General features: G+C 37.3%; 1 protein-coding gene across 2 annotated transcripts in view; it reads right to left on the bottom strand.

Annotated features, from left to right (window-relative positions):
• Positions 1-11757, bottom strand: part of SEH1H (Transducin/WD40 repeat-like superfamily protein) — a 38582-nt gene extending 26825 nt beyond the window's left edge. Inside the window, exon 1 of one of the 2 annotated variants that reach the window (XM_086459877.1) lies at positions 11489-11757. In XM_086459877.1, the coding sequence (XP_086316003.1) occupies positions 11489-11647 (159 nt within the window). In that variant the 5' untranslated portion in view covers positions 11648-11757. The remainder of the gene's footprint in view (positions 1-11488) is intronic. The other variant, XM_086459876.1, reaches the window with a different exon arrangement.
• Between the last annotated feature and the right edge of the window lie 1435 nt (positions 11758-13192).

The following is a 13192-nucleotide window of genomic DNA, read 5'->3' as shown; positions in this document are numbered from 1 at the left end:
ATAATCCATAATCCAAATCAAGAATGAAAATCTACCATCCGAACCAAACGTCCTTATGGCCCACTGAACTTCCATTCACCATAATCGAAAAGGAGACTGAGGAGACACATTTCATTATCCACCCAACCCATCCTACCTAACACATACCTCAAAAACCCCAATTTACATTACATAAGCCTTGTACAAGTTAATTTTACAAACCAAGCCCGGAATCCCCTCTCAATCTCAAATTAATGCACTCATTTGCCATCAAAATTCCATCCAAGATTTGCCTCCCTTTAACAAACGCTCAATGTTCCAATCCTATCACCCTAGAGATCACTTCCTTAAACCTCAAAGCCGACACTTTTGAGAATATCTTGTAAGTGGAACTTACCAAGCTAATGGGTCTAAAATCCGTTAAATCTTCCGCCTCCTCTATCTTTGGAATCAATACCACAAAAGTATTGTTAAGCCCAAAAGTCCAAAAAATCTTTTCTTGAAGATCCCTGACCAAACTCAAAAGATTGATTCCAACTGTGTCCCAACAACTTTTAAAAACTCCTTTGAAAACCCATCTGGCCCTGGAGATTTCTCTCCATTCATTTCCATCACCGCTCTCCTGACTTCATCTCCATCAATTGTTCTTTTAAGCCAATCCCATTGAATAGGAGAAATAGACTTAGATTACAATAACTCTGAGAAAGGTCTTTGAAAATGAACTTCCTTATTAAAAAAATTCATAAAAATCCACTCTAACTTCCCTAATCCTATCTTCTCCCTCAAAAATCTCACCATTTATAGAAACGCTCCTTAAGGAATTGCATCTCCTCAAAGCATTTGCCACTCTGAAGAAGACCTCGGTATTATTATCCCCTTTTTCAACCATTTCACCTTTTTTTTTTCTTTTTGTTTTTTTTTTTTTTTTTTTTACTTCAGACAGACCTCTTCCAAAACAGAAACATTTTGAAATTCTTAGGAGATTTGTTCTGTTATACTTTTTCTTCCAACATCAGAATTTGACCTTCCCCATTTTTTATCCAAACTCACAATCTCCTCAAGAATAGTTTTTTTCTTTTTAAGATCAACTTTCCCAAAGACCTCCACATTCCAAACCTTTAATTTTTCTTTCAAGGCTTTAAGTTTACGTCTAAAAACTGAACCTGGGTCTCCCACAAACACAAACTCCTTCCACCACACATCTACTTTCTCCCTAAAATCCATGTGTAACAACCACATGTTCTCAAAATGAAAGTCTTGGTCTACTAGTTTGCAATCCTGACTATAAAAAAATCGATACGTGGCTCGAAGCCAGGTTTGCCTCTGAAAATTGAGATGAGACCCCAAAATTGATCCTCCCATTCCCCCGAAATTAAGAATGTATCCAACCTTGACATCTTTGAATCAACTGGATTATTTGACCAAGTGTATTCTATATCTTCAAAGGATAAATCCTCTAGAGAAAACCTATTCACAAAAGAGCCAAAATCTCTCATACCTTTGGAAATGGCCCTACCTCCTTTTTTTCTTGTGAGAAAATCTCACCACATTAAAATCACCAGCAAGACACCAAGGTTTATCCCAAAAAACGGCCACATCATTCAATTCTTCCCAAAATTGCTTCCTTTTCCTACTTCTATTACGACCATACACCCCCGAAAACACCTATTGGAAATCACTATCAATCGTCTCACAAAGAATCGACACAAAAAAAGCTCCTAGAAGAGAATCCAACACTTCACCCTTATCTTTTTGTCACATAATTAGAATCCCCCCAACACCAAACACTTGAATCCAACTCCAACCTATGTTTGGGCCCTACAACTCTATAATAACAAGCTTACTACAATCTTTTAGCTTTGTTTCCAGTAGCATGACAATTTGAGGATTATTCAGATGAATCATTGTTTTCACAACTGCCCTTTTCTTCTTACTACCCAAACCTCTGATATTCCAGGACATGATTTTAAAGATTGATCAACCTTTGACAAATTCCTTCCCCTTCCTCCTTGAACCTTCATTCATCAGGGGATGTTCGAATGTCTTTAACTAAACTTTCCACCTCTCTTTCAAGACTTATTCTATTCTTTCGAAGCAACCCAACTGAAAGAGTTTCTAACTAAACAGTACCCAGCTCTATCTTCTGGCCCACAACAATCTCCTTCACAATTTTTGTCTAAAAGGATAGGATGGTTCTTACTTGCCTCTAACAAAACTCCATTTTCCTCAGCTAGATAGGGATATCCTTTTTCAAACAACTCTTTTCCTCCTGATTGGCCTAGAATATTCCCATTTACACTAGGAACACCCAACCTCCATCCAAGCCTAGTCAAAGGAGCGTAATCTCCTCCCCCCGTTTTTCCAGGACTCAAGAAGAAGTAGCCAATGACTCCCTTTTATCAGAGCTTAAATCATCCACTGTTTTAGTCTAAGACCCCAATAGAGTTGACACCTTTGTTACTTTCAAAGGAGAACTCGAAATCTGGGAATCAACACCCCTAACTTCCTCTTCCAGACAAGCTCTAACCGAATCTTCTAGGAACACCAGTCGAGAATGGACTTTCTCTTGAGAAGAACCTTCCCTATAGTCTGAAAAATACAAAATGGACCAATGCAAGTTGGGTCTAAGAAAAAGATAAGAAAGAAACAAAAAAAAAAAATTAGACCAAGAATGAATCGCCTCAAGTAACAGAGAAAATGAGATTGAAGAACAAAAGCCATGTTCAAACCTTCTTATGGGTAAGAAAGCAAAACACCACTTTCCAACCTATCCTCCTTAAACTCAACTACTCCTAAATAATTATTGCATCCTTCTGACATATCCTAACTAAGTTACACCACTCATAACATAAGTACGTATCATTAGAAAGTTACATGCCTAACTCTATGATCTTGTATACATCTATATATGATGCCTTAATACGTATTTTTTTTTTAAGTTTCAGTTAGTTAGGGAGTTGTCTAAGATGGGATTGGGTGGTAGAAGTAGTTAAGAATCGTTGTTTAGATTGTGAGAGTGGTTGCTTACGTGTAGGAGTGGTTATTAAGTTATAGGAGAAAAGCAGTCGTGTATTTAAAACTTTGATTTCAATAGAAAAGCAAGTCGATTTCAAAAATTCAGAAATTATCAAAGGAGGTTGGTTACCCTTGAAGTAGCCTTGTGTCTCCAAAATTGCTAAAATGAAGAAATCACGTAACATTGATATTAGAGGCCGATTTTGGGATGGCAGAGGGAACACATAATTCTAAACTCGATGAGATGATGGGTTTGTGGAGGGAGACAACGAAAATGCATGGGAAGATGCTCAATGAATTGATGGTAAAAATTCCAGTCATGGATTCTAAAATTAAACAACTCCCCACCTACAGTTAGGAACCGGATAAAGCTTCGAATCCTTGAATAGCCATCCAGTCCCTCCGCTAACCAAAAAGAAGCTAGCTATGCCCCCGGTCGGGATAAAAAGACAGGGTGGAAGGTTCCCCAGGAGAGAGATCCGGAGCAGAGGAAAGAGATGGACTGGGCCTGTAGGGAAAAAAACACTTTTTGAAAGGATGGAATTGCATAATCAATCGATTGAGAGGCATCGGACCTCCATTGGTTGCTACGAGGTAGCGTTTGGAAGACACGAACAACCTGGACTGGAAAAGAAGCATTTTAACGAGCCTAGCGAAGGTCCTAGGAATCTAGCAAGGATGAACGAGAAAGCTTAAATCGAAGAACAATTAACAAACCAATTGACTACCAAGACCTTGATATTTATAAGGGAATCCATACTCGGATGGTTCACTTGGAGTTCCAGAGATTTGATGGAGTTGATCCTGATAGTTTGGAGCAAGTTTTGTGTACGAACAAACACCCACCACTCAAAAACTACTTATAGCCTCCTTCGACATGGAAGGTAAGGCACTCCCAATGGTTTCATTGGATGGAATGATCAAGTGCCATTTCAACTTGGGACTTTTTAACTACACTACAGATTAGATTTAATCCTTCATAATACGACGACCCAGCAAATATGCTCTCTAAGCTACGCCAAACCTCATCGATGGAGCAATATCAAACGCAATTTAAAGAGCTAGTTAACATGACTAAAAGGCTTGAATGAGGCCTTTATGTGAGTTGTTTCATAAGAGGGTTGAGAGAGATTAAACAACTCAGTATTCAGATGCTCAGGCCTACTTTTCTCTCTGACAGTATTCAACTTGCCAGAATGCAAGAAGAAAAAATATTGGCTTGAAGACGATTGAACAAACCCACAAACGACACCAACACAATCATTCCTTCAGTAGAAGTAAACAAACCTTTAACAGTTCCCCTCCATCGACTCTTGCCTGTATAGATAAAAGAGCATTGAGACAACGGGTTATGTTATAAATGCGACGAGAAATTTTCCCCAGGCCTTAAAGTTCAAAAACCGATCCTCTTGGAGGGAGGAAATAGGTAAAAACAACAAGCTAGCGATTGTTAATGAAATTGAAGATGAAGGGGAGAGGGAAAGATTTCTCAATCTAAACCTTGAGGAAATTTTTTTTACAAGGGGTAAAGAATGTTACGTGCCTAACTATATCATCTTAGATACATCAAGATCCGATGCCTTAAGATGTATTTTATTTATTTTATTTATTTTCGAGTTTCAAGTAGTTATGGAGTTGTGTAACATGGGATTGGATAGTAGATGTAGTTACGAATTGTTGTTTAGTTTGTGGGAGTGCTTGTTTACGTGAAGGAGTGGTTGTAGGAATGGTTAGTAAGTTGTAGGAGTGGTTCTTCAATTGTAGGAAAAGAGATGCGGTGTATTTAAAACATTGATTTCAATAGAAAAGCAAGTCAATTTCCAGAATTAAGAAATTATCAAAGGAGGTTGGTTGCCTCAAAGTAACCTTGTGTCTCTAAAATTACTAAAAAGAAGAAATCACATAACAAAAACCTAAATTCATCTCATTTCGAGTGGTATTCCCAAATTGAAACGAAAATTCTCAAACTTGCTTTCAGTTTTTTCATCATTTGAATGGAAAAGATCTTCACTTATATAAATTTTACGTTCATTTAATCCAAACTACAAAAGAAGAAACCTAAATGTCATGTTGATGTTGATAGGCTTGCCGACACTTATCTCAATGCCAATGATCGAGTTAAGATGCATCGAAGAAAGAAATTAACAGCATTGACTGAGTAAACTATGTTTGACCAAGTAAACTCAACCCAAGCTTTGACTGGTCCACAAGACCTAGTTCAACTTTTCTTAGGACTCTTTCTTTTATTGAGTTTCTATTTTTTAAATTGCTTAAATAGTCATAGTTAGTTTCTATTACAATTTTAAAAAGTTTCTTTTCCTAGTTAGTTTCTAATTTATTTTATATTTAAAATTCGTTTTTATTCTTTAAGTTATAATTAGAAGTCCTTTTAGATGTCCAAATTGAGATCTAATAGGATTAGAAGATTAGTAATATATTATAGATAGCTAAGGAAGTTATTTTTCAGTATTTTAGAAGGTTTCTAAGTTGTTATGGAGTTATCTATATAAGGAACTCCAATAAACAAATTCAGTGAAGTAAGTTCTTTTTTAAGATTGATTAATAAAAAATAAAAAAATAAAAGAGACTTCTTCCCTTTCTTTCTTTGTTTTTTTTTTTTTTTTTTTTGAGTATAAGAACTTGATATTGATTCTTAATTTTAGTGTTACAATTGATTTCCATCAATCTCAAACCTAGACTAAAGTTTCTAGTCTGTTTTGCTCGACATAGAGATTCTTCATTACTCTTAGTTCTTGGGATTTCACCCTAGAACCAGACTTTTAACATAAATTTCAGGTTTGTGTTCTCTATCCTACATCACACGCGCAAACTGATCAGGCAGGAGTATAGGTTAGATGAGTCCGTTATGTTCAGTTCTGTTTTGGGAGTCATGAGTTTCAGTTATTGTAAGTCTTTGAGTGGGTTTAGTGGGGTAGTTAATTAAAGGTTGGGAAGATGTGTAGGTCGTGGAATAGAGGTTTTTATCATGTAGAGTCAGTTATCTCAATTGTAGAGAGTTGGTTGTTAAGTTGTAGGAAGTTGTATTTAAGAAGTTGTATTAGTAAAAGGAGCAAAGAAGAATTATCCCATTTTCTTTAGTTAGTGGAGGCTAGGCTCCCTCGAAGAAGCCAATTTGTTTTCTATGACTTCTCATTTTTGTTATGTACCTCACAATTTGGTATCAAAGCCAATGCTCCTGTCATGGCTGAAGGTACCTGTACCTGTCTCTCCAAGTTGTCTAATTCTGTGGGCCAATTGAAAGAGACTAGAGAGTCCCAACAACATGTTACTGATGAACTAGTACAACAGCAAAGTGTCTTTACTTCCAGTTATGACATTTTGAGTCAAAACACATCAACGGGAACAGAAAAATTCAGCAGGTAGTTCTGTGAACCACCAAGACAATAACTCTCAAGTTAACACCCTAGAAGGGATTTAGACAAGAGCACCCTCCACAACAAAAGTTGTCAATAACCTAATTTCATACGGAAGGCAAGGCATTGGCTCTAGAGCTCGGACTAGTTGGGAAGCCTTTGCAAAGGCTCTAGAGACTTGGTTTGGTCCAACCGCGTATGACAACCCAATTGAGACATTCACCAAGTTTCGTCAGATGACCTCGGTGGAGGAGTACCAAACTCAGTTCAAGGTTCTTGCTAACCGCAAGGAAGGGCTGACTGAACCTTTCATGATCAATTGCTTCTTAAGTGGTCTCAAGGACATCCAACTTAGTGTTAAGATGTTCAAGCCAACAACTCTGTCTGCAGCTTTTGGCTTCGCTCAAATCCAAGAAGAGAAGGTAACCATTCAACGTCGACAAAATCGAGTGGATGGGAGTCGTTCCACCATTCCTAGTAGCTTGGGTATTACTTGAAAACCCACCTTGCCAATTCATCGAATTACACCAACAGAGATGAAGGAACGTCACCTTCGTGGATTTTGTTATAATTGCAATGACAAGTGGTCACCAAGCCACAAGTGCAGGGTGCAAAAATTGTAACTCCTTGACGGAATTGAACGTGTTGAGCAAACGACGGATAGCACCGAGAAAGATCTAACAGTGGAAGAGCCCGATCATGCATTAGCTAACGATGAAACTCTAGAAATATCACTTCATGCGATAGTTGGAGCGCCAACACCACAAGCCATGCGACTTCAAGGTTACACCAGGAATTAACTCGTTGTGGTCTCGGTAGATTCTGGAAGCACACATAACTTCCTCCACCCCTCCATTGTTCATAAGGCTTGCTTACCAGTTTGCTCGAGTGGCCGTTTTGAAGTGATGGTGGCGAATGGTGACAGACTTGCTAGCAAAGGACGTTATGTAAGCATCACCATCTCCTTACAAGGAAATCCCTTCCAAACTGATTTCTATGTTTTACCTTTTGGTGGGTGTGACGTTGTACTCAGAGCCCACTGGTTGCGGACACTAGGACCCATAGTTTGGGATTTCATTCATTTGCCAATGGCGTTTACTTTCAGCAGCAAACAACTTCAGCTCAAAGGGAAGTCATCCACAGATCTTTCTCTAGTAAATGAAATACAACTCCAAAGGATTTCAAGGGCTGATCAGAAAGGTGTTCTTTTGCAACTCTTCAATTTGAATGTAACTCAAAAACAATCAGAAATGGATCTAATGATCGACCAGTTGCTGGCTGAATTCAAAGATGTGTTCGAAGAGCCTAAGGGGTTGCCTCCTCTTGGTGCTCGAGATCATAGAATCCCTCTCAATGAAGGAATAAAGACAGTTTGTGTTCAACCCTATTGATACCCTTATTACAAAAGGGGGAAATTGAACAAATTGCGAAGGAGATGCTTCAATCTGGTACAGTGCAACCAAGCCAAAGTCCATTTTCTTCTCCAGTTTTGTTAGTTAGAAAAATATGACAGTAGTTGTTGTCTGTGTGTGGATAACAGCGCAATTAACCGTGAAATGGTGAAGGATAAATTTCCTATTCATGTGGTAGATAAGCTACTTGATGAATTGAGCGGTCCAACCATATTTTCTAAGCTAGACCTCAGATCGGGTTTATCATCAGATATGCGTTCACCCCACCGACGTGCCCAAGACAGTGTTCCACACACACGAAGGGCATTATGAATTCGTTGCCATGCCCTTTGGCCCTACAAATGCCCCATCCACCTTTCAAGGGCTAATGAACGACATCTTTAGGCCATAACTTCGTAAGTTTATCATTGTATTTTTTGATGATATCCTTATTTATAGTAGAAATTTGCATGATCATTTCAAGCACTTACAATTGGCGCTTGAGGTTTTAAGAGCTCATCAGCTCTTTGCCAAGAGTTCTAAATGCAGGTTCGGTTGCCATAAAATTGAGTACCTTGGACACATCATATCAATTGAGGGAGTGATGATGGACCCATAAAAGCTAGAATTTATGGTGAGATGGCCGATTCCCTCAACTCTCAAGTCACTGAGAGGTTTCCTAGGTCTCATTGGCTACTATCGGAAGTTCATATGAGATTATGGAAAGATTGCAGCACCCTTAACAGCAATGCTAAAAAGGGACTCTTTCCAATGGTCGAATGTCATCCAGGAAGCCTTCGAGAATCTCAAAAGTGCCATGGCTGAACCACCTGTCTTGGCACTCCCAGATTTTTCAAAACAATTCATTATAGAATGTGACACATCAGGTACTGGGGTCGGAGCCATTTTGATGCAAGATGCAAGACCGTTGGCTTTTCTAAGTCAAGCTCTTAAAGGTAAGTCTCTCTAACTACCAACTTACGAAAAAAGAATTATTAGCTTTGGTGCTGGCGGTGAAGAAATGGAGGCCATATTTGTTGGGTTGGCAATTCCAGATTAAGACCGACCAACCAAGCCACAAATTTCTGCTTGGGCAGCACATTGGCACACCAGGGCAGCAAAGGTGGGTAACCAAATTGCTGGGGTATGATTTAGTTGTGGAGTACGAGAGTAGCCGGGAAAACAAGTTGCTAACACTCTTTCACATCGAGAAGATGAGGTAGAGGGTGGACTGCTTGCCATCTCCAGCCCGATTGCTATTTGCGTTGATGAAATCAAGGCCGGTTATCGTACTGATCCAGAACATGCACTGATGGAGCGGTTCTCTCAGGGTGAATTAGGCTCTTCTAAGTACACTCTTCATAACAAGCTTCTTCCATACAAGGGTAGAATCTGTTTGGGGCCGCAAATGCCTATCAAATTTCAAGTGTGGCAGCACCTTCACAATGCCCCAACTGCTGGTCATTCCGGTTACCACAAGATGCTACAAAGAATCATAACAAACTTCTATTGGGCTGGTATGGGATCAGATGTTTGAAAGTTTATTAGGAAATGCAACGAGTGCCAATGCAACAAGTCAGATGGCACCAGCTAATTTATTGCAACCGTTGCCAATTCCAAACAAAGTTTGGACTGAAATCAGCATGGATTTCATAGACGGCCTTCCGCTCTCACAAGGACAAGATGTGATAATGGTGGTTGTTGATCGACTATCAAAGTATGCTCATTTTCTTGCCATTTCACACACTTGTATTGTTGTTGTTGTAGCTCATCTGTTCATGGATTCTATCTTTAAACTACATGGCATGCCTGTATTAATACTGAGTGATCGTAATACCACCTTTACCAATGCTTTCTGGAAGGAAATTTTTACACTCCAAGGGACTCAATTGCTTTCAGCTCTTCCTACCATCCCCACAAAGATGGGCAATCTGAAATTGTAAACAAGTGACTCAAAAATTACCTTCGTTACTTCATTGGAACAAGGCCTAAAGAGTGGACGAAATGATTGATTATAGCTGAGTGGTGTTACAACACCAATACTCATTCCTCTACCAAACAAACTCCCTATGAGGTTGTTTATGGTGTCCCCCCTCCACGCCTTATATCGTACATGCTTGGTACCACACGAGTACAAGCTGTAGAAGACGAGTTGAAGTGTTGAGACCTAATCATCAAAATCCTTAAGGAGAACCTTCAGAAGGCCCAAGATCAAACGAAGAAATTTGTTGATCTTCATCGAACTGGGCATGAATTCAATGTTGGAGATTGGGTATACTTGCATTTCCAGCCATACTGACTACATTCAGACTGATTCAGTTGGTTTAAGAAGAACCCTCAAGCTTTCTCCTAGGTTCTTTGGGCCATATCGGGTCATTCAACATGCGGGATCTGTTGCCTATAAGCTGGGCCTTCCATTTGAGGCACACATACATCCTATGTTCCATATTTCTTGCCTCAAAAAGAAGTTGGGAGCGAGTACAACAATGCAGTCCACATTACCTCCCATTACCAAAGAAGGTGTTCTTCGACCAGAGCCCGAAGCTATACTCGAGAGGCGAATGGTTAAAAAAGGGAATCAAACTGTCACTGACGTGCTAATAAAGTGGCAAGACACTGAAGTTGAGGATGCTACTTGGGAAAACTACTACAAGCTGAAGGAGCGATTTCCTGACCTTAACGACAAGGTTAATTGAAGGGGGAGGAGACATCATGTGCAAACTGATTGGGCAGGAGTATAGGTTAGAAGAACCCCTCTAACCTATATTTAACTTTTCTATTTTTTCTCTCTTCTACTTCTTCTTCCTCTACAGCTGTGCTGTCAAGGTCTCTCCACTTTTCCTTTTGATTAGGTAGTTCACATCTCAATCCACTTTTCCTTTTGATTTTGTTTGTTAAATTTGTAGGTAGTTCACATCACTTTACGTGATCAGATTGCAATTGAACTAGAAAATGCATGATTGTTTATTGTTTAAGTATTACCTTGTTAGAATATAATTTTTCAAGTATGAAATCAATTTGAGAATAATACTTTTGGGGTCTTTGATTTATTAGAAATTGAAATTAAATGTGTGGATGGTTTCATTATGCATAACATGTTATGTTTTTCGGTTAACAATTTATTAGAATTACAAAAGGGTAATATTGTCAAAATGACCATTATGTTTTAAAATTCTGTTTGTAATCAGAAGCTTTTAAAAATGATAGACAAACAACTTTTCCAGAACAAGACTTCAGATTCCAGATTTCAGAAAACAGAAATTAGACTTCAAACTTCAGACTTCAGACTTCAGAAATATGACCAAACATACCCTAAGTCTTTGAGTGGGTTTAGTGGGGTAGTTAATTAAAGTTTGGGACGATGTGTAGGTCGTGGAGTAGGGGTTTTCATCATTTAGAGTCAGTTATCTCAGTTGTAGAGAGTCGGTTGTTAAGTTGTAGGAAGTTGTATTTAAGAAGTTGCTGTATTAGTAAAAGGAGCAGAGAAGAATTATCCCATTTTCTTTAGTTAATGGAGGCTAGGCTCCCTCGAAGAAGCCAATCTGTTTTCTATTAATTCTCATTTCTAGCAGAATACTCCCAAATTGAAAACAAAATCCTCCATTTGAGAACCAAACATCAATCATATGGATTTAAATTCTGATACTAAAAAAACTTATTAGAAACCTAGAACTTTCCAAATCGACAACTACATTAATCGAAGAAAGAAACAAATAAGAACATACGAACCCTAGATCTCCGAGTGCAGGTGAATGAAGAGGAACTTGGATTGAGAGAATCGAAGATAGCTAGGGTTCCATCGTTCAACCCAGTCGCGAGTCTCTGTCCGCAGTAGTTCCAAGCAGAGCAGTTCGTGCCCTTATCAAGATTTACCAGAGATTTCTCCATGGCCGTCTCTTCTAAGTTCAAACCTCAAGGGTTGAACTGAAGAACAGAGGTGTGAACTGTGAAATGACTGAAAACCCCCTCACATTATATCATTTGGCCAAATAGATCTTATGGCCAACCAAAACAGTCACCAGAAATTTTTCCATTTGAACCCAATATTCTTTTTTAATTTCACGAAATTAATTTGATCAAACACGAAAATTCACAGTTGAATATAAAAAAATATCCTTCTAAAATTATGATGTTTAATGATGCTAGTGGACACTCCACCTGCGATGCACGTGCAAGATTTATGATTATATATGATATGTGTGTCGAATTTTTTTTTTCAAATTGTAACTTATATCGATTATAATACAAATAGGTTTTTCTATAATGGTTTCAGTTAAAGATTAAATTAATAATTTTTGTATTCATAAATCAAGTTATAGATAGATAAGTTGTTAAATATAGTCAACTTTAGAAGTCATCGAATCGATAGAAAGACACTATGATACATTGCTTATACATTGTTTATACAATGTTTTGTAATATTTGCACTATTGTCATTTAAGGTGAGTGTCGATCTAGAATAGAAATATAAAAAGAATTAATAAGAATCATTATTATATATGATTGAAAATATATCAAACTAGATAAAAAACTGCCAATAATTTTATTATGTAAAAATATGTATGCAACTTCAACAACTCTTGATGAACGTAATTTAAAAAATAGAATCACATATTCCTCCATATTTCATATGGGTTTTATAATTCTAGGAATTAGTTCCCTAATATTAGTACATTCAACTATATGATTGATCAAACAAATATACCACAATAATTTTCTAAATCGAACAAGACCACTGAGCTAATAGTATTCTTTTTTGTTAAAATATACTTGATATGAGACTAACAAGATATTTAATTCAATATAGAGGGGCTAGTTATAAAGACTTTTTAAAATAAAGTAAGAAAAAGAAAACCCATGATTGTTAAATATCATAGAATTAAATTCATTGTGTCGACCCAAAATTCATCCTAGTCAACTTTAAAATGTACCAAACTATATCAGAAACTCACAATAATTTTATAATTTTTGTTTATTATGCAACTTCAACATCTCTCGATGAACACAAGTTAAAAAAGAGAATTGCTTATTTCTCCATATCTCATATTGGTTTTATAATTTTAAGAATTGATTTCCTAAATGATGCAGGAGTTAATGGAGTCATTTTACAAATAATATCTCATGGATTTATTGATGTTATTCTTTTTTTCTTGTTATGAACGAGTTATGATAGAATATGTCTTGTTCATTTCTACAAAATAAAAGGAATAATTATGCCAATGCCAAAAATCTTTACAGTGTTAAGTAGTTTCTTTGTGACTTCTCCTGTATTTTTCGGAATGAATGGTTATATTATAGAATTGATAATATTTTTTGAAATTATTGCTAGTTCAAGTATCTTTTAATTAGAAAAAATAGCAATTAATTTTGTAACTAACAATTCAAAAGAAAAAACGATATTTATTTATTTATTATAGAGATTGTGTGATTTGA

The sequence above is a fragment of the Akebia trifoliata genome, chromosome 11 (assembly GCF_017979445.1).
Source record: "Akebia trifoliata isolate Shusen 1 chromosome 11, ASM1797944v1, whole genome shotgun sequence".
NCBI lineage: Eukaryota > Viridiplantae > Streptophyta > Magnoliopsida > Ranunculales > Lardizabalaceae > Akebia > Akebia trifoliata.
The sequence above is the reverse complement of the archived record's forward strand: the minus strand, read 5'-3'. Positions and strand labels throughout refer to the sequence as shown.